The following is a 22,287-nucleotide window of genomic DNA, read 5'->3' on the forward strand; positions in this document are numbered from 1 at the left end:
TGATTTTCTAGAGCCCCACTCAAGGAAAACCAAAAATACCGTTTTTATACCCTTCACCATCGTGAGAAGAGTATACATAAGTTTGTCATTCCGTTTGTAATTTCTACATTTTTCATTTCCGACCCTATAAAGTATATATATTCTGGATCCTTATAGATAGAGGAGTCGATTAAGCCATGTCCGTCTGTCTGTCTGTCGAAATCAATTTTCTGAAGACCCCAGATATATTCGGGATCCAAATCTTCAATAATTCTGTCAGACATGCTTTCGAGAAGTCTGCTATTTAAAATCAGCAAAAGCGGTCCATAAATAACGGAGATATGAGCAAAAAAACCGGGACAACCTCGATTTTTGACCTATTTTTGATATATATGGATTACTTAGTCATTAATATAGACAATATGGATATCTAATGATAGATATTTTAAAGTCCATTGCAACGATGTAGATAAGGCTATATATAGTAAGTTGGACCTACAATGGGTCAAAATCGGGAAAAATATTTTTTAACCCGAATTTTTTTTTTCATCAAAAAATTTTTTTTGTCATACATTTTTTTTCTAAAAAAAAAAAATTTTAAAAAAATTTGGAAAAAACTTTTTTTAAAAAAAATTAAAAAACAATTTCAAAAAAAAAAAAAAATTTAAAAACAATTAAAAAAAAATTAAATTTTGTTTACCTAAAAATATTTAAAAAAAATTATTTTAAAGTATAATTTGGTGAAGGGTATATAAGATTCGGCACAGCCGAATATGGCTCTCTTACTTGTTCTTTATTAACTATATTGTAGCAGGAGTTGAGCTTAACAACTTTGCTGAACATCACTTTGCTATATTCGGGCATGTAGAATGTCAAATTCGATGAAAATGCACATAAAAATGATAATTTAATTTGTAGTTTCCCCATTTTTTATTGGCGACCCTATTAAATGTACATATTATGGTCAGTCTGTTGAAAATTTTAACTTGAAATGAATTCTCCGAAAGTACCAAATAACTTACATACATGTTTGATACATCAATCTATCTGATATAGTCCATCTTAGGTTGCTATTAAAAAGCCTTTTTGAATATTTAAAAAGTAATAAACAAAAAATATTGTCCTTTTTTCTGTAGGGTCGATCTATACTTGATTTTAGATTTTTCATATAAAAATCCATATTTGTTGGGAAATATGAGTGATCACAGATTATTGTCCTTTTTCCTCTAGGGTATCATATCAACGATCTATGAGTGATTTTAAATTTTTGACATAAAAATCGATATTTGGTTTGAAATATGAGTGATAAAAGATTATTGTCCTTTTCCCACTAGGACCTCCTTGTAACTGTTAATGAGAGATTTTTCATATAAAAATCGATATTTGGTGGGATATATGAGTGATCACAGATTATTGTCCTTTTTCCACTTAGACCTCTTATTAACGAGCTATACGTGATTTTAGATTTTTCATATAAATTATCGATATTTGGTTTAGAAATATGAGTCACAGATTATTGTCATTTTCCCTCTATGACCTCCTAACTATCAAATAAGTGATTTTAGATTTTTCATATAAAAATCGACATTTGCACTGTGGTTCCAAATCAAAATCTAGGTGGACAAAATTATTTGGCGCTCTTTTTATATAGAATTGGTATCTGCGATTCCAAAAAAAATCTTTAACAGATCAATATAAACTTTTTTTCAAGTTACAGTAGGGTCTAGATATACATATAAAAAACATTAATAAAAAATTCAAAAAAAATACGTTTTCATGTCTTTCTGAAACAAAATTTTTAAAAAGATCTGTATTTACTATATTTCAAGTTACTGTAGGGTATAAAAATCAATAATAAATAAAGAAATATTTCTAAAAATTCCATTCCGTAAAAATTTAAAAAAAAAGTATTTCGGCGGGTGCTGGCGGCTACAATTTTTTTACAAAGACATTCCCCAGAAGTTTCTTTAAATGATGTATATAGTCATTGGACGGGCTTCGACGGTCTTTTTTTTGGCAAGCTATATAACATTCTTAGAAAAAAAATATGAGTATATTTGAGATCCAAGTTTAAAGGACTATAACATGAAAATGGAGAGGCCCATGAATATAAGATATACATTTAATAAAGTATGAATTTCTATATGGTAAAACCATTGAGATATATCTAATTTAGTAAAGCAGTAAAATATTAGAAAAATTAACGAAAATATGATTCAAAATTTGTTGAACTTCTGGCGCTTCTGTCGAGAAAGCGAAATGTCCAATTGAAAAACCCATTTGTATTGGAGGAGAGCAGATTGTCAGCTTCCGAAAAAACTTAGTTTTTCCAAATTCTCAAGATACCGATTTTCATAATTTTGTCCACCTAGATTTTGATTTGGAACCACAGTGATTTGGTGCGAAATATGAGTAATCACAGTTTATTGATCTTTTCCCTCTAGGACCAATTGCATATTGGCTGCCTATGACAACGAACAAAGCGATATTATGGCTCATTTAGCAAAGGAGTTTTAAAATGTTTAAATGTCCAAACATATTTTCACGGCACAAAGTTTTCAATCTTTCTATACTTTAAAGAAGTACAGTTCTTCCAATGTTACTTTTATAATATTTTAAAAGTAACGAACATAAAATATAGCTGATTTTCTTTATATTTTATAACAATGAACTTTAAAATATGAAACTACAAACATTTGATCCTGAGTGAGTTTAAATCTACAAAATTGGAGAACTTGTGATAGTTTTTCGTTCTTAAAATGGTTGTGGAATACGGTCGTGAGTTAGTTTGAATTGAAAACATTATGGTTGGGCTCTTTTTCTTTACTCAAAAAGTATTTTTGAATTAGTTATAACAATGTACCTAGAAACTTGAACAAACCTACAAGGATAACCTAAGCGAATATGAAATATGTCTAAAAATGTGTGGCTGTTAAGTCAAGTACAGCTATATAAATTTACGTACAAAGTTATGATGAATATATTTTAAACTATTAATAGCTTAGTTTGTAATTAATAAATTTTAATAAATTCATTATGGATCACAGCAGTAGTTCATTTAAATTCTCAAAATTTCCCTCAAAGCTACTCTAGAGCGTATGAGTAATATTATTTGTTAAATATTTCGCAAGCTAATTTTCAATTTTAAAATTTTCACTATAACATAGATAAATTTGTTTGTGAAGTATAAACTTTTAATAGAGCACAATATGTTTAACAACATATTAAAACTTTAGTAAAGAGTTTTCCAAACAAAAACTGAAAATGCAACTGGTAAATTTTATTAATTTTAAAAATTTTATTCCAAAAATTTTCAATAAATATTAAACAGCTACATAACTTATAAAAGTGTGTCTTATTTTAGTTATATTTTTATTTAGTTTTTGTTTCAAACTCCTTTTGTAGTATCGCAAAACACTTTTCAAATTGATCATGTCTATCAAAATAATCATTCAAAGCTTTTAATTTAACAAAGCATTTTATTAAGGTCTTTTCACTTATCAACTCTTGGCGACTTAGAGCCTTTTGAAACTCTTTGAAGTTCTTTAAGAGACCCTGCTGCATAAAATCATGAAATTTTATGTGATAATTGGACAAAAATTTTGCATAACCATTTTTGTTGAAGATTTCCATTAACAATCTTCTGTCCTTTGAGGGCAACTTCCTATTATAGTAGAATTTCAATAATATATTGTTATCGAAATCTTCAACTAAATCGTGCAATTCATTCATATCTTGATTGCTTTCGAATTTCATAATAAAGTTATTAAGGCTAATTATTAAGTGTTGTCTGACAACAGGACTAAGCTGTGACAGTTTTTGATCCTTTATTATGGCATTGGCAATATCGTTTTCACTGTTACCACTGAAGATATCAATGATATCGATCTGTTCACGAATATAGTCATAAAGCTGCTCTTTTGGATTGATGCCTTGTGCAGACAATGTATCAAAATATTTAGTCTGACAGATATAACCCTGGCAGCGTTTTAATTTATTGCACCAGTTTATAAAGTCTTTTTGTTGCAGCAATTCATCTTGGGAAAGTTTTAATTTTAACTTCTCAAATTTGGGTAGAAATTTTTCTTTAACAAAATCCTCAAGTTTGCTTTCATAATCATCATTAAATTCGTGAAAACCATGTATTATCATTAGCTCCGAAAGATATTGTTTATCGCTGTTGTTGCTGATGTCTGGAATTATGTCAACAAATAAGAGAACTAATTCGTGGATTAAACCATAACGTGTATAGGAAGGATAATCACGTAAAAAATCTTTTATATTCTGTTTAAATTTTCTAATTACAGGTGATTTGGCTTGTTGTACATATTCATCCTGCAGTATGCTTTTACTAAAAATTTTAGCTCTTTCACAAAATTCTTTGTCTAATGCATACAATTCGGAGTCATAGAGTTCCATAAGTTCGTCCTTCAATGAAATGGAGGCTTGCAATGACCTTAAAACAACCAACTGAAATAAAAATTCAGAGAATGTAAAAATGTCCAAATCTTAAATCTCATATTTACTTGTATAAACGCCAAGATTATAACAGTGTATAACAGTTTCATTGTTTATTTTTCCAATGAGATATTGATTATAGTGTGACTATTAAATGAATAATAAATTTATTTTGTTTAAATGTCTGCTTTTATAACAAATTGTAGTAAGTAGCAAACTAATTTTTTTTAAGATTATCGATTGACCACTAACTATAGGGTTATATAAATAATTATAATAATAACTTTTCTAGTTTATTGTATAAAGATATAAGTATTAATGTGGTGCATGATTAATTTTTGAATTTTTTTCATTTGAATTTTTTTCATTCTGAGTGCTACACTGAGTATATCAGCAAATAATTTTTCTTTTAAAATTTCAGTAATTTATTTTCGAAATTGAAGTTATATGGGAGCTATGACCAAATATGGAACGATCGTCAATTAGGTAGTTTCATGGTGATCGTTTCAAAATTGCTCATAGCTCCCATATAACCGCAATTCCGAAAATCACTTAGGAAACTAAATTATTGAAATTTTAAAAGAATAACAAGTATGAAAGTATGGTATGGTCAAGTCCGACCATATAATACCCTACACTAAGTAAAAGAGCAAAAACATTTTTCTTTTAAAATTTCAATAATTTACATTTTTAAATGATTTTCGGAAGTGGGCCTTATATGGGGGCTATGACCAATTATGGACCGATTACCATGAAATTAGGTCGAGTGATTTATGTCTTTATTAAAGTTAACTATGTTGAATTTTGTGTGTATAGCAACATTTTTAAGCGATTTATGCACGTTAAAGTGATTTTCGAAAGCTGGTCTATATGGGAGCTATGACTAATTATGGACCGATTGTAAAAATATTTGGTGACATGAATTTTGTATATATAAAACTTATTTGGAGCGCAATTTGTGGAGATACATTTATAAATTAAACATTTATGACCGATAAAGTCCAATTTCGGAAGCACATTTGTATGGGGGCTAGATGAAATAATGGACCGATTTTAGCCAGTTTCAATAGGCTTGGTCCGTGGACCGAAAAAATAACATGTACCAAATTTCATCGAAATAGCTTCAAAATTGCGACCTGTTCTCTGCGCACAAGGTTTACATGGACAGCCAGCCAGACAAACAGATAGCCAGCCAACCAGACGGACGGACGGACATCGTTTAATCGACTCAGAAAGTGATTATAAGTCTATCGGTATACTTTAAGGTGGGTATATTTTTGGGCTTTACAAACATCTGCACAAACGCATAATACCCTCCCCACTATGGTGGTGTAGGGTATAATGATAAGCTCATAAACACAGTGTAGGGTATAGGGTTTGACCGACTATACTTTCTAGCATGTTATTATAGACACCAGCAAAAAGGATGTCGAATTTGTAGGGGTCCTCATAAGATACTAAGACGATCTAGATATGTCCGTCCGTCTGTCTGTCTGTTGAAAACACAATAGGGCCCAAACGAAAGGAGCTAGCTGGCTGCTAGCTGTTGATAGGGTCTCCTGAGTATTTAAAATGGCCTAATATCAATTATTGATTGAACATATCCCCTATACAAATAACCCGCCAGAATAATGTTGTAGCAGTCATAAATATGTTGAGTATGCGGCAATTCTAATAAAATTTTGCACAAATTAGTTTTAAGTCTTATAATAATTAATATCATGATCGTATTTGAAAACAAGTTTTAAAACAACCTAAATCTTTTTACCAACTTTAACCCCTATATCAGACAAATATTTTATTTTCACATATTGATTGATCACAAAAAGCTGAATTGTTTTATTTTTATAAACTTCACATTCGTGTGAAGGGGATATATAAGTTTGTCATTCCGTTTCTACATTTTTCATTTCCGACCCTATAAAGTATATATATTCTGGATCCTTATAGATAGCGGAGTCGATTAAGCCATGTCCGTCTGTCTGTCTGTTCGTCTGTCTGTTTAAATCAATTTTCTGAAGACCCCAGATATCCAAATCTTCAATAATTACTGTCAAACATGCTTTCGAGAAGTTTGCTATTTAAAATCAGCAAAATCGGTCCATAAATAACGGAGATATGAGCAAAAAACCAGGACAACCTCGATTTTTTACCTATTTTTTATCTATATCTGGATTACTACGTCATTAATATAGACAATATGGATATCTAATGATAGATTTTTCGAAGTCCATTGCAACGATGTAGATAAGGCTATAGTAAGTTGGACCTACAATGGGTCAAAATCGGGAAAAATATTTTTTAACCCGAATTTTTTTTTTCATCAAAAAATTTTTTTCCAAAAAAAAAAAATTAAAAAAAATTTTTTTAAAAAAAATTAAAAAACAATTTAAAAAAAAAAAATTTTTGAAAAACAAAAAAATAAATTAAATTTTGTTTACCTAAAAATATTTAAAAAAATTTATTTTAAAGTATAATTTGGTGAAGGGTATATATAGCTCTCTAGCCGAATATAGCTCTCTTACCTGGTTTTATTCTAATCATAACAAATTAAACTATTTCAAATCAAACAGAAAAGTTATAGACTGGCTATAATAACTAAATCATTATTTATATAACCGCATAGTGGTCAACCGATAATCTTTAAACAAAATTCTTTATTACTTACTGCAATTTGTTATAAAAACTGATTTTTAATTAAAATAAATTTAGTATTCCTTTAACGGTTACACTATGAACAATTAGTGATTAAAAAAATAAACAATGAAACTGTTATACACTGTTATAATCTTGGGATATATACAAGTAAATGAGATATTTAATATTTTGACATTTTCATCCTTGAATTTTTATTTCAGTTGGCTGTAATAACGCCATTGGACGCCTCCACTTCATTGCAGGACGTACTTATGGAACACTTTAAAAACGAATTGTATGACATAGACAAAGAATACTGTGAAAGGGCTAAAGTTTTGAGTAAAAACATACTGCAGGATAAATATGTACAACAGGCCAAAACACCTGTAATGAGAAAATTTAAACAGAATATAAAAGATTTCTTACATGATTATCCTTCCTTTATACGTTATGGTTTAATCCATGAATTGGTAGTCTTATTTGTTAGAACAATCCCAGAACCCAGCAACAATCCGGATAAACAATATATTTGGGAGTTATTGATATTGCAAGGTTATGAGGAATTTAGTGGTGATTATGAAACCAGATTTGAGGAATTTATTCAAGAAAAATTTCTACCCAAATTTGAGGAGTTAAAGCTACAACTTTCCGAAGATGAATTGCAGCAACAAAAATCTTTTATAAACTGCTGCAATGAATTAAAACAGTGCCAGGATTATGAATGTCAGGGTAAATATTTTGAGAGATTATCTGCACACAACATGAATCCAAAAGAGCTGCTATATGATTATATTCGTAAAAAAATCGATATCATTGATATATTTCTTGGTAGCAGTGCAAACGTTATTGCCAATGCCATAATAAAGGATCAAAAACTGTCACAACTTAGTCCTGCCATTAGGCAACATTTAATAATTAGTCTAGATAACTTCATAATGAAATACGAAAGCAACCAAGATATGAACGAATTGCACGATTTGATTAAACACTTCTTTAACGATTTATTATTGAAATTCTACTATAATAGGAAAACGCCCTCAAAGGACAGAAGATTGTTAAGGGAAATCTTCAACAAAAATGGTTATGCAAAATTTTTGTCCAATTATCACATAAAAAATACTGAGATTTTGAAGCAGGGTGTTTTAATGAAATTCAAAGAATTTCAAAAGTCTCTCAGTCTCAAAGAGTTGAAAAGCGAAAAGACCTTAATAAAATGCTTTGATAAATTAAAAGCTTTGACCAGTGTTTTTGATACATATACTACCTTTCAAAAATGTATTGTTATACTACAAAAGGAATTGCAAATAAAAACAATTTAAAAATATGTTTCAAATAAAACAAACATTTACAAGTTATGTAGCAGTTTAATATTTATTGATAATTGTTAAAATAAAATTTTTAAAATTAATAAACAATTTATACCATTTTCTTTGTAAAACTCTTTACTAAAGTTTTATTATGTTGTTAAACACTTTGTGCTGTATTAACAGTTTATACTCCACAAACAAGTTTATCTAATTTGAAGTGAAAATTTTAAAATTGAAAATTAGCTTGCGAAATATTTAATAAATAAAATTACTCATACGCTCTAGCGTAGCTTTAAGGGAAATTTAGAGAATTTCAATGCACTAATGCTGTAATTCATAATAAATTTATTAAAATTTAAAAATGACAGACGAAGCTATTGATATATTATAATTTATCAAGTATACCTAGACTTAGGATATCATATTTATGTGTTCAAAGAAAGCTAAAGCAAATCTTTTTTGTCGCTTTAGAGCAAGACAAATTACTAAAATTTATTAATTTTTTATGTCTGTCTGATTAAAGTTTCTCGTTCATGTAATTTAAAAACTGCTTCTTAAAATTTGACAAATTCAAGTTCCTTTATTACAAAAAAAAAATTCTATTAGAAAACAGAAACATTAGCAAACGGACTCAGGACGCTTCCAAGTAACGATATTTATTTATGTTTTGAAATTCAATAAAAACTGTTTGTTCAGTTATAAAAAATTCAATAATACTACATATTTGAACAAAGTAAAGGTGCCAGTCCATAAAGTTTTCCCTTGGGAATTTGGGAAAGTACCATTTTAAGAACGAACAAGTAAGAAAGTATGGTCGGTCAAGCCCGACCATATAATACCCTACACTAAGTAAAAGAGCAAAAACATTTTTCTGTTAAAATTTCAATAATTTATATTTTTGAGTGATTTTCGAAAGTGGGCCTTCTATGGGAGCTATGACCAATTATAGACCGATCACCATAAAATTAGGTCGTGTGATTTATGTCTATATGAAAGTCATTTATGTTGAATTTTGTGTATATACCAACATTTTTAAGTGATTTAAGCACGTTAAAGTGATTTTGGGAAGCTGGTCTATATGGGAGCTATGACTAATTATGGACCGATCGTAACAAAATTTAGTGACAAGAACTTTGTATATATAAAACTTATTTGGAGCGAATTTTGTGTAGATACATGTATAAATTTAACATTTATGACCGATAAAGTCCAATTTCGGGAGTACATTTGTATGGGGGCTAGGTGAAATAATGGACCGATTTCAGCCAGTTTCAATAGGCTTGCTCCTTGGGCCGAAAAAATAATATGTACCAAATTTTATCGAAATATTATCAAAATTGCGACCTGTACTCTGCGCACAAGGTTTAAATGGACAGCCAGCCAGCCAACCAGACGGACGGACATCGTTTAATCGACTCAGAAAGTGATTCTAAGTCGATCGGTATACCTTAAGGTGGGTGTTAGACTAATATTTTTGAGCGTTACAAACATCTGCACAAACGCATTATACCCTCCCCACTATGGTGGTGTAGGGTATAAAAAGTACCACAATTTCCCGTTCTGTAGATTCAAACTCACTAAGGTTCAAGTGTGTCTAGTTTCATGTTATTAATTTCATTAAAATCACTCATAAATCGTTAATAAGAGGTGGTAGAGGAAAAAGAACAATAATCTAGGATTACTCATATTTCCTACTAAATATCGATTTTTATATGAAAAATATTAACGCACGTATAAATAGTTAATAACAATTCCTAGAGGAAAAAGGACAATAATCTGTGATTACTCGTATTTCCCACCAAAATCGAAAATCCAAAAATAGATCGTTAAAAAGAGGCTCTAGAGGAAAAAGGAAAATAATATGTGATCACTCGTATTTACCACCATCGAAAATTCAAGTATATATCGTTAATAAGAGGTCCTAGAGAAAAAAGGACAATAATCTGTGATCACTCGTATTTACCACGAAATATCGATTTTTATACGAAAAATCAAAAATCAAGTATAGACCATTAATAAGAGGACCTAGAGGAAAAAGGATAATAATCTGTGATCATTCATATTTCAGACCAAAAATCGAAAAATAAGGAAAAAGGACAATAATCTGTGATCACTCATATTTTCCACCAAAATCGAAAATTCAAGTATAGATCGTTAATAGGAGGTCCTAGAGGAAAAAGGACAATAATATGTGATCGTTCATATTTTCCACCAAATATCGATTTTTATACGAAAAATCAAGCATAGATCGTTAATAAGAGGTCCTAGAGGAAAAACGACAATAATCTGTGATCACTCATATTTCAGACCAAAAATCGAAAAATCAAGTATAGGTCGTTAATAAGAGGTCCTAAAGGAAAAATGACAATAATCTGTGAACACTCATATTTTCCACCAAAATCGAAAATTCAAGTATAGGTCGTTACTAAGAGGTCCTAGAGGAAAAAGGACAATAATCAGTGATCACTCATATTTCAGACCAAGAATCGAAAAATCAAGTATAGATCGTTAATAATAGGTCCTAGAGAAAAAAGGACAATAATATGTGATCACTCATATTTCCCCACCATATATCGATTTTATATGAAAAATCAAAAATCAAGCATAGCTCGTAAGACGTCCTAGAGGAACGAAATTCCAAATATAAATTACTATAAATTTATAAGAGAACTTATTTGCTCATATCATTAGTATAGGGCCGGGCTTGATCGACTATACTTTCTTACATGTTTTTATACCCTACACCACCATAGTGGGGAGGGTATTATGCGTTTGTGCAGATGTTTGTAACGCCCAAAAATATTAGTCTAACACCCACCTTAAAGTATATCGATCGACTTAGAATCACTTTCTGAGTCGATTAAACGATGTCCGTCCGTCCGTCCGTCCTTCCGTCTGGTTGGCTGGCTGGCTGTCCATGTAAACGCAATTTTGAAGATATTTCAATCAAATTTGGTACATATTATTTTTTTGGCCCAAGGACCAAGCCTATTGAAAATGGCTGAAATCGGTCAATTATTTCACCTAGCCCCCATACAAACGTCCTTCCGAAATTGGACTTTATCGGTCATAAATGTTTAATTTATATATGTATCTCCACAAATTGCGCTCCAAATAAGTTTTATATATACAAAATTCATGTCACCAAATTTTGTTACGATCGGCACATAATTAGTCTTAGCTCCTATATAGACCCGCTTCAGAAAATCACTTTAACGTGCATAAATCGCTTAAAAATGTTGGTAAACACACAAAATTCAACATAGTTAACTTTAATATAGACATAAATCACACGACCTAATTTCATGGCGATCGGTCCATAATTGGTCATAGCCCCCATATAAGGCCCACTTTCGAAAATCACTCAAAAATATAAATTATTGAAATTTTAAAAGAAAAATGTTTTTGCTCTTTTACTTAGTGTAGGGTATTATATGGTCGGGCTTGACCGACTATACTTTCTTACATATTTTTTTATTATTTTTCTAATCATAGCAAATGAAACTATTTCAAATATAAATAATGCATCACATCAATATTTAGATTTGTATACAAAAAAAATATAGAAAAGTTACAGACTGAGTGTAATATCTAAACGATTTATTATTTATTTAACCATATTGTGGTCAGCCGATAACCTTAATAACTTTATGCAATTTATTATAAAAGCAGATATCTTAAATAAAATAAATGTATTATTCCTTTAGCTGTCACACTATAGTCAATTGGTAATCGAACAAATAAACAATGAAACTGTTATACGCTGTTATAATCTTGGGACTAATACAAGTATGTAGGTATGAGATTTAAGATTTGGAAATTTTCACATTCTTTGAATTTTTATTTCAGTTGGTTGTTTTAAGGCCATTGGAAGCCTCCACTTCATTGAAGAAAGAACTTATGGAACTCTTTGAAAATAAGCAGCAATCTTTAGTTAGGGAATTTTGTGAAAAGACTAAAGTTTTAAGTAAAAACATACTTCAGGATGAAATTGTACAACAGGCCGCCACACCTGTAATAAGAAAGTTTAAACAACAACTAAGAGATTTCTTACATGATTATCCTTCCTTTATACGTTATGGTTTAATCTATGATTTGGTTCTGCTATTTGATGGAATAATCCCGGAGCCCAGCAGCAATCCGGATAAACAATACATTTGGGAGTTATTGATAAAACAAGGTTATGACGAATTTTTTATGGATTTTCAGAATAAATATGTGGAATTTGTGCAACAACAATTTCTGCCCAAATTAGAGGAGTTAAAGTTAAAACTTTCCCAAAATGAATTGCAGCATCAACAAGACTTTCTAGACTGGTGCAATGAATTAAAACAGTGCAAGGATTATGACTGTCACAAGAAACTTTTTGATGCATTGCAGACAGAAGAAACCAATCCGAAAGAAGAGCTATATGACTACATCCGTAAACAGCTTGAATTTATACATATCTTCTATGGTAACTCAGCAAACGATATTGCCGCTGCCATACTAAAGGATCAAAAACTGTCACAACTTAAACCTGCCATCAGACAACACTTAATAATTAATATTAATAACTTCATTATGAAATTCGAAAGCAATCAGGATATTAATGAATTGAACTATTTGGTCAAACAATTCTTTGACAATATTTTACAGAAATTCTATTATAATACGGATATGCCGTCAAAGGACGCAAGACTGTTAGTGAAAATCTTTAACAACCATGGTTATGCAAAATTTTTATCCAAATACCGCACAAAATTCAATAATTTTATGGAGAAGCGCCTTTTTAAGAAATTTAAAGAATATAAAAACACTCTTAATCGCCAAGAGTTGAGAAAAGAAAAGACCTTAATAAAATGCTTTGTTAACTTAAAAGCATTAAACAATTTCTTTGATAGATATGATAAATTTCAACAATGTTTTGCTATACTACAAAAGGAATTTGAAATAAAAACTATTTAAACATATTTATACATATTAGAGTTCGTTTGTGACCAGGTCATGTCATTTGATTTTCGACTATCATTATTTTTTTGAAGGTCTTTGCGCAAATAAAAATAATGGCGTCCTTTTTTTTTGGAAAATTTTCACTCCTTGTGGTGGTGCAACGCACCTAAAGACGCGCATTTTGAGCACATTTTTCTGTAACCTAGTAATCCAGATATAGGTCAAAAATAGGTAAAAAATCGAGGTTGTCCTGGTTTTTTTCCCATATCTCAGCCATTTGTGGACCGATTTTGCTTATTTTAAATAGCAAACTTCTCGAAAGCATGTCTGACAGTATTATTGAAGATTTGGATCCCGAAGATATCTGGAGTCTTCAGAAAATTAATTTCAACAGACAGCCGGACAGACAGACGGACATTTCTTAATAAGGATCCAGAATATATATACTTTTTAGGGTCGCAAATGAAAATTGTAGAAATTACGAACGGAATGACAAACTTATATATACCCTTCTCACGAAGGTGAAGGGTATAATAATGGTAAGAAAAAGTCACCTATCAAACAAAAAAAAAACGCATTTAAAAATTCCACCCGTGTCAAAAGTTATAAAGTTTTCGGGTTTATCATTGGTCATCAGGGACTCGTCTTTAAGTATATTACGGCTGACATTGCAAGCAGAGGCATGTTGACCTAAGGAAATGAAACAAGTAAGGAACTATGGTCGGTCAAGCAGGACCATATAATACCCTACACTAAGTAAAAGAGCAAAAACATTTTTCATTTAAAATTTCAATAATTTATATTTTTGAGTGATTTTCGGAAGTGGGCCTTATATGGGGGCTATGACCAATTATGCACCGATCACCATGAAATTAGGTCGTGTGATTTATGTCTATATTAAAGTTAACTATGTTGAATTTTGTGTGTATACCAACATTTTTAAGCGATTTATGCACGTTAAAGTGATTTTCGGAAGCGGGTCTATATGGGAGCTATGACTAATTATGGTCCGATCGTAACAAAATTTGGTGACATGAATTTTGTGTATATAAAACTAATTTGGAGCGGAATTTGTGGAGATACATATATAAATTAAACATTTATGACCGATAAAGTCCAATTTCGGTAGGACATTTGTATGGGGGCTAGGTGAAATAATGGACCGATTTCAGCCAGTTTCAACAGGATTGGTCCTTGAGACGAAAAAATAATATGTACCAAATTTCATCGCAATATCTTAAAAATTGCGACCTGTACTTTGCGCACAAGGTTTACATGGACAGCCAGCCAGCCAGCCGACCAGACGGACGAACGGACGGACATCGTTTTACATTAGACTAATATTTTTGGGCGTACCCTCCCCACTATGGTGGAGTAGGGTATAAAAATCGACTGCGAGGAGTATTCATTTTTGAGTTAGTGCTGGATTTTTTCGCATTTCCTCTACGGAAGAAGATAAATCATACGCAGGTTTGGCCAGATACCACTATAAAAGTATTATATAGAATATTTAAAATAATAAATATAATAAATAACAAGTAAGAAAGTATGGTCGGTCAAGCCCGACCATATAATACCCTACAGTAAGTAAAAGAGCAAAATAAAATGTTCTTTTAAAATTTCAATAATTTATATTTTTGAGTGATTTTTGGAAGTGGGCCTTATATGGGGGCTATGACCAATTATGCACCGATCACCATGAAATTAGGTCGTGTGATTTATGTCCATATTAAAGTTAACTATGTTGAATTTTGTGTGTTTACCAACATTTTTAAGCGATTTATGAACGTTAAAGTGATTTTCGGAAGCGGGTCTATATGGGAGCTATGACTAATTATAGACCGATCGTAACAAAATTTGGTGACATGAATTTTGTGTATATAAAACTTATTTGGAGAGGAATTTCTGTAGATACATATATAAATTAAACATTTATGAGCGATAAAGTCCAATTTTGGGAGGACATTTGTATGGGGGCTAGGTGAAATAATGGACCGATTTCAGCCAGTTTCAACAGGCTTGGTCCTTGGGCCGAAAAAATAATATGTACCAAATTTGATCGAAAGATCTTCAAAATTGCGACCTGTACCCTGCGCACAAGGTTTACATGGACAGCCAGCCAGCCGACCAGACGGACGGACGGACGGACATCGCTTAATCGACTCAGAAAGTGATTCTAAGTCGATCGGTATACTTTAAGGTGGGTGTTAGACTAATATTTTTGGACGTTACAAACATCTGCACAAACGCATAATACCCTCCCCACTATGGTGGTGTAAGGAATAATGAAAATGCAACTATTGACTTAGTGTAAATTTTTTTATTAATTTTAAAAATTTTATTTTAACAAATATCAATAAATATTAAACATCTAACTTGTAAATGTTTGTCTTATTTTAAACATATTTTTAAATAGTTTTTATTTCCAGTTCCTTTTGTAGTATCGTAAAACATTTGTGAAGTTTATCATATCTATCAAAGAAATTGTTTAATGATTTTAATTCAACAAAGCATTTTATTGAGGTCTTTTCGCTTTTCAACTCTTTGCGACTGAGAACCTTTTCAAACTCTTTGAATTTCATTAAAACACCCTGTTCCACAAAATCATTAAATTTTATGCGATAATTGGACAAAAATTTCGCATAACCATTTTTGTTAAAGATTTCCATTAACAATCTTCTGTCTTTTGAAAGCAACTTCCTATTATAGTAGAATTTCAATAAAATATTGTTATCGAAATCTGCAATTAAATCGTGCAATTCATCCATATCTTGATTGCTTTCGAATTTCATAATAAAGTTATTAAGGCTAATTATTAAGTGTTGCCTGATGGCAGGACTAAGCTGTGACAGTTTCTGATCCTTTATTATGGCATTGGCAATATCGTTTGCACTGTTACCACGAAAGATATCAATGATCTCGATCTGTTTACGAATATACTCATATAGCTCCTCTTTTGGATTGATGTCTTGTGCAGACAATGTCACAAAATATTTACTCAGACAGATATAATCCTGGCACTGTTTTAATTTATTGCTCCAGTTTATAAAGTCTTTTTGTTGCCGCAATTCATCTTGGGAAAGTTTTAACTTTAACTTCTCAAATTTTGGTAGAAATTTTTCTTTAACAAAATCCTCAAGTTTGCTTTCATAATCATCACTAATCTCTTCATAACCTAGTATTATCAATAACTCCCAAATATATTGTTTATCCCTGTTGCTGCTGGGCTCTGGGATTATTCCAACAAATAAGATAACTAATTCATGGATTAAACCATAACGTATATAAGAAGGATAATCACGTAAAAATTCTTTTATATGCTGTTTAAATGTTCTCATTACAGGTGTGGCGGCCTGTTGTACATATTTATCCTGCAGTATGCTTTTACTTAAAGCTTTAGCCCTTTCACAGTATTCTTTGTCTATTGCATACAATTCGTTTTTCAATAGTTCCATAAGTTCGCCCTGCAATGAAGTGGTGGCTTCCAATGGCCTTAAAACAACCAACTGAAACAAAAGTTCAGAGAATTAAAGTATAATGTCCAAATCAAAATTCTCATACTTACTTGTATTAGCTCCAAGATTATAATAGTGTATAACAGTTTCATTATTTATTTTCTAATAACTAATTCATCATACTGTGACTGCTAGACGAATAATAAATTTATTTTATTTTAGAAACCAGCTTTTAAAACAAACTGCAGTAACAAATAAATTATTTTAAGAAAATCATTTAACCACTATACAGTTGTATGGTTAGATATTTCATACTCACCACATTGATAATAAAAAACAAGTAAGAAAGTATGGTCGATCAAGCCCGACCATATAATACCCTACACTAAGTAAAAGAGTAAAAACATTTTTCTTTTAAAATTTCAATAATTTGTATTTTTGAGTGATTTTCGGAAGTAGTCCTTATATGGGGGCTATGACCAATTATGGACCGATCACCATGAAATTAGGTCGTGTGATTTATGTCTATTTTAAAGTTAACTATGTTGAATTTTGTGAGTATACCAACATTTTTAAGCGATTTATGCACGTTAAAGTGATTTTCGGAAGCGGGTCTATATGGGAGCTATGACTAATTATGGACCGATCGTGACAAAATTTGGTGACATGAATTTTGTATATATCAGACTTATTTGGAGCGCAATATGTGGAGATACATTTATAAATTAAACATTTATGACCGATAAAGTCCAATTTCGGAAGGACATTTGTATGGGGGCTAGGTGAAATAATGGACCGATTTCAGCCAGTTTCAATAGGCTTGGTCCTTGGGCCGAAAAAACAATATGTACCAAATTTGATCGAAATATCTTCAAAATTGCGACCTGTACTCTGCTCACAAGGTTTACATGGACAGCCAGCCAGCCAACCAGACGGACGGACGGACATCGTTTAATCGACTCAGAAAGCGATTCTAAGTCGATCGGTATACTTTTAGGTGGGTGTTAGACTAATATATTTGGGCGTTACAAACATCTGCACAAACGCATAATACCCTCCCCACTATGGTGGTGTAGGGTATAAACACTGCAGTCTGATCGCTACTAAAATAATTCATACATGGCAACCTGAATATTAACAATTTTTCAAAATAGTAAACTATTATGTCGGTCTCTTGCTAAAGATGTTAGAAAGAAAATATGAATCATGTACCAGCCACATTTCCACATTTAAATCTATATCTAATAAAAAACGTAAAAGGTAACTAAAAGGTGACTGACTGAATGTTTCATAATCGTACAGTCCAAACGTCTACAGCTAATGATAATTCTAGTTCAAGTTCTAATTCAGGTTCTAGTTCAGGTTCTAGTTCTAGTTCAGGTTCTAGTTCTATTTCAGATTCTAGTTCAGGTTCTAGTTCAAATTCTAGTTCAGGTTCTAATTCAGTTCTAGTTCAGTTCTAGTTCAGTTCTAGTTCAGTTCTAGTTCAGTTCTAGTTCAGTTCTAGTTCAGTTCTAGTTCAGTTCTAGTTCAGTTCTAGTTCAGTTCTAGTTCAGTTCTAGTTCAGTTCTAGTTCAGTTCTAGTTCAGTTCTAGTTCAGTTCTAGTTCAGTTCTAGTTCAGTTCTAGTTCAGTTCTAGTTCAGTTCTAGTTCAGTTCTAGTTCAGTTCTAGTTCAGTTCTAGTTCAGTTCTAGTTCAGTTCTAGTTCAGTTCTAGTTCAGTTCTAGTTCAGTTCTAGTTCAGTTCTAGTTCAGTTCTAGTTCAGTTCTAGTTCAGTTCTAGTTCAGTTCTAGTTCAGTTCTAGTTCAGTTCTAGTTCAGTTCTAGTTCAGTTCTAGTTCAGTTCTAGTTCAGTTCTAGTTCAGTTCTAGTTCAGTTCTAGTTCAGTTCTAGTTCAGTTCTAGTTCAGTTCTAGTTCAGTTCTAGTTCAGTTCTAGTTCAGTTCTAGTTCAGTTCTAGTTCAGTTCTAGTTCAGTTCTAGTTCAGTTCTAGTTCAGTTCTAGTTCAGTTCTAGTTCAGTTCTAGTTCAGTTCTAGTTCAGTTCTAGTTCAGTTCTAGTTCAGTTCTAGTTCAGTTCTAGTTCAGTTCTAGTTCAGTTCTAGTTCAGTTCTAGTTCAGTTCTAGTTCAGTTCTAGTTCAGTTCTAGTTCAGTTCTAGTTCAGTTCTAGTTCAGTTCTAGTTCAGTTCTAGTTCAGTTCTAGTTCAGTTCTAGTTCAGTTCTAGTTCAGTTCTAGTTCAGTTCTAGTTCAGTTCTAGTTCAGTTCTAGTTCAGTTCTAGTTCAGTTCTAGTTCAGTTCTAGTTCAGTTCTAGTTCAGTTCTAGTTCAGTTCTAGTTCAGTTCTAGTTCAGTTCTAGTTCAGTTCTAGTTCAGTTCTAGTTCAGTTCTAGTTCAGTTCTAGTTCAGTTCTAGTTCAGTTCTAGTTCAGTTCTAGTTCAGTTCTAGTTCAGTTCTAGTTCAGTTCTAGTTCAGTTCTAGTTCAGTTCTAGTTCAGTTCTAGTTCAGTTCTAGTTCAGTTCTAGTTCAGTTCTAGTTCAGTTCTAGTTCAGTTCTGGTTCAGGTTATATTTAAGGTTCCAGTTCAGGTTCTAGTTGAGGCTCTAGTTCAGGTTCTAGTTTAGGATTTAGTTCAGGTTTTAGTTCAGTTTCTAGTTCAAGTTCTAGTTCAGTTCTAGTTCAGGTTCAAGTTCAGGTTCTAGTTCAGGTTCTAGTTCTGGTTATAATTCAGGTTCTAGTTCAGGTTCTAGTTCTGGTTATAATTCAGGTTCTAGTTCAGGTTCTAGTTGAGGTACTAGTTGAGGTTCTAGTTCAGGTTCTAATTAACACAAATATTACATGGTAATGTTTCTTATAAATTTTATTTAAATTTCTTGAATTACATACAAAATTGTTATCTATCATAAAACCTTTCAAATACAGCCATTATTTCCTCAACACTCTTCAAACCTTTCAAATGATCATACCACTCTAAAAAGGTCTCCTCTTTGGCCAACTCTTTTTTACTTAGAGCAGCTATAAATTGTTGAAATTTCTCTGAAAGTCCTCTTTGTACAAAATCTTTCAATCTCCTTTCATAACTGTTAACAAATTTAGCATAACCTTGTTCATCAAATATGTTCCTTAGCAAATTTAAATCCTTTAAAGCAATCTTCGTATTATAGTAATATTTTAATAATATTTTGTCATAGAAACTATGCACTGAATCGTGTAATTGATCAATGTGTTGATGTTTTTTGTACTGCATAAGGAAATTTTTAATACTGTTTATTAGATTTGTCCTTAAAGGCAAGCTAAGTTGTGATAGCTTTTTATTATTTAACACACCCTTAACAATTTTGTGAGCTGTGTTACCATAGAAGATATTAATGTAATTAAGCTGGTCTCGGATGTACTGCAGCAGAGTTTCTTTTGGAGTTGGCTTTCCAATAGCTAATTGACTAAAATATTTGCTGTTGCAAGCATAATCCTGGCACTTTTTCAATTCATTGTACCATTTTATTAAGTGTTTTTGTTGCTTGAACTCTTGTTTGTTAAGCTGTTTTTTTAACTGCTCGAATTTGGGTAGAAATTTTTGTTTAACAAATTTCATAAATTTACTTTGATAATCTGCATCCAGTTTATCATATCCATGTTTTTTCAGCAGCTCCCAAATGTATTGTAAATCTTTTTTATTATTATTGAAATGAGGGAGTTTTGCATCAAATAGTAAAGCCAATTCATTGATATATTCATAACGCATATAGCTAGGATAATCATGTAAGAAATCGGTAATATTTTGTTTAAACTCTTTGATTGTAGATGTTTTAGCCTGTTTTACTAATTTATCTTGCAGAACTTTTTCACACAAAATTTTTGCCTTTTCACAGAAATCTTTGTCGATCACTAGCAATTCATGGGCATAGAATTGCATAATTTTTAGCTCGAAAGCAGTGGAGGCTTCCAATGGTTTTATTGTAACCAACTGGTTAAGATTAGAAATAGAAAAGGAAAATATAATGTTAAAAAAAACAATATTTAATCAATATCTAATACCACTTACTTGTATTACTTCCAAAATTATAACAGTGTATAACAGTTTCATTGTATATTTGCTTTAGTTTACTCTTCATACCGTGACTGCTAACGGAATAATAAATTAATTTTTATTTAAAAAATAGATTTTATAAGAATCTATCAATATAAAGTCGTATACTGTCTCAGTTCTTTATTCGTCTTTAAAATAGAGTCAACAATTACTACAAATGTATTTTTCTAATCATTGTTAATGAAATCAATTAAGCTCTTTTCAGCGGTCAGTGGTGAAACTATAAATGTTGGAAAATATTGAGTGTACGACATAAAAATGCGGGATTTTTTCAAATTGTTAGCTTTTCAACTTAATTTTTTCAAAGTATTGGCCATTGTTAGCTATGACCTTTCCCCATCTTTCTGGCAACATCGATTCCAAGCCAAACAACTGTTCATCTTTTAAGGACAAGAACGAATCAAGCCTATATCGGATACTCTATTGCAATGTTAAGCTCATCTCAGATAGAGCATTCTGTATCGATCGAAACAAATAGTATTCTGGTGAGCAAGGTCTACACTTTAAAGCGGGAGAGGCAAAACTTCCCAACCACTTCATTCTAAATGGTTTTTAACAGGTATTTATCGCTTCAAACGAATCAGTTGTGTTCTGTACAGGTTCCCTGTAATGATTTGGGCAGATTTCACCAGCTCATAATAGATTGGATACCTTTGCTCTCACCAAATATAGAGCATTACCTTAACGCCATGAATATTTGGCTTTGGTATCGATCCTGACTTCACATACGATCTCTTACGCATCAGGTTATCGTAATGCATCCATTTTTCATCGCCAGTAATATTTCAAGCAGCATTTCCGACATAGGTCATGTTCTCTCAGCTTCAATGGTATTGAATTTCCCTAGTGTAAAAAACCTTGTTGTTTACACTATAATGTTCAATAACTAAGTGAGAAGAAGAAATAAACTTATTCAAAAAATGCACCATCTATTGCAAGTCCCTCATTTTTAAGTCATACACCCAATATAATAAATCACATCATCTGCATTAGTCATTTCAAATGAATAGAAAAATGTATAAATTTTTATTTTAAAATCTAAAATATAACATTTTAGACCACCTTAACTCACTGTAAACTTTATAATAAAATCGGAAGTATTAAGGAACTGCTTTAACTTCAATCGTAGTTCTTTTTAAACAAAAATTTTACCTTCAATCACAGTTAATTTTAATCAAGAATTTCACCTTCAATTGAAGTTCTTTTTATTCGTAGTTCTTCTATTCGACTGGATTGTTTATTTGGAAATTTGATAGTAAGTTCAATATATTCTCCCCCACGATTTCCGGGTTCACGGTTAATTAACCCTAGAGGAAGACAGCTTTACAAACCTCTAGTTGTCAGTAATAATAGCCTATAGATGTTGTTTCCTCTGGTGAACCAATATACTGGTAAACGGATCCGAGGAAAATTCCTGGACTCATAGACTTTGCCACATA

The 22,287-nt window shown here is 31.3% G+C and overlaps 3 protein-coding genes across 3 annotated transcripts; 1 reads left to right on the plus strand and 2 right to left on the minus strand.

Annotated features, from left to right (window-relative positions):
- Window positions 1–12,090: 12,090 nt before the first annotated feature.
- LOC135952483 (uncharacterized) lies at window positions 12,091–13,333 on the plus strand. The gene is made up of 2 exons (XM_065502437.1): window positions 12,091–12,170; window positions 12,231–13,333. The coding sequence occupies exons 1-2, from the start codon at window positions 12,129–12,131 to the stop codon at window positions 13,326–13,328; spliced, it is 1,140 nt and encodes a 379-aa protein (XP_065358509.1). The 5' UTR covers window positions 12,091–12,128; the 3' UTR covers window positions 13,329–13,333.
- Window positions 13,334–15,709: 2,376 nt separating this feature from the next.
- Window positions 15,710–16,947, minus strand: LOC135952407 (uncharacterized). The gene is made up of 2 exons (XM_065502328.1): window positions 16,879–16,947; window positions 15,710–16,819 (listed from the first exon to the last, which is right to left on the minus strand). Exons 1-2 carry the CDS (start codon window positions 16,918–16,920, stop codon window positions 15,722–15,724), a joined length of 1,140 nt encoding a protein of 379 aa, XP_065358400.1. The 5' UTR covers window positions 16,921–16,947; the 3' UTR covers window positions 15,710–15,721.
- A 2,672-nt stretch (window positions 16,948–19,619) lies between these two features.
- Window positions 19,620–20,883, minus strand: LOC135952462 (uncharacterized). The gene is made up of 2 exons (XM_065502409.1): window positions 20,804–20,883; window positions 19,620–20,725 (listed from the first exon to the last, which is right to left on the minus strand). The coding sequence occupies exons 1-2, from the start codon at window positions 20,843–20,845 to the stop codon at window positions 19,655–19,657; spliced, it is 1,113 nt and encodes a 370-aa protein (XP_065358481.1). The 5' UTR covers window positions 20,846–20,883; the 3' UTR covers window positions 19,620–19,654.
- Window positions 20,884–22,287: the final 1,404 nt, after the last annotated feature.

Source organism: Calliphora vicina, chromosome 2 (genome assembly GCF_958450345.1).
Source record: "Calliphora vicina chromosome 2, idCalVici1.1, whole genome shotgun sequence".
NCBI classification, from domain to species: Eukaryota; Metazoa; Arthropoda; class Insecta; order Diptera; family Calliphoridae; genus Calliphora; species Calliphora vicina.

Excerpts from the sequence above, each read along its gene's own strand:
- LOC135952483 (XM_065502437.1), top strand. The coding sequence starts at position 12,129 with ATGAAACTGTTATACGCTGTTATAATCTTGGGACTAATACAA. Across the intron at positions 12,171-12,230 it reads TAATCTTGGGACTAATACAA|TTGGTTGTTTTAAGGCCATT; the intron begins GTATGTAGGTAT and ends TTTTTATTTCAG.
- LOC135952407 (XM_065502328.1), bottom strand. The coding sequence starts at position 16,920 with ATGAAACTGTTATACACTATTATAATCTTGGAGCTAATACAA. Across the intron at positions 16,820-16,878 it reads TAATCTTGGAGCTAATACAA|TTGGTTGTTTTAAGGCCATT; the intron begins GTAAGTATGAGA and ends CTTTTGTTTCAG.
- LOC135952462 (XM_065502409.1), bottom strand. The coding sequence starts at position 20,845 with ATGAAACTGTTATACACTGTTATAATTTTGGAAGTAATACAA. Across the intron at positions 20,726-20,803 it reads TAATTTTGGAAGTAATACAA|TTGGTTACAATAAAACCATT; the intron begins GTAAGTGGTATT and ends AATCTTAACCAG.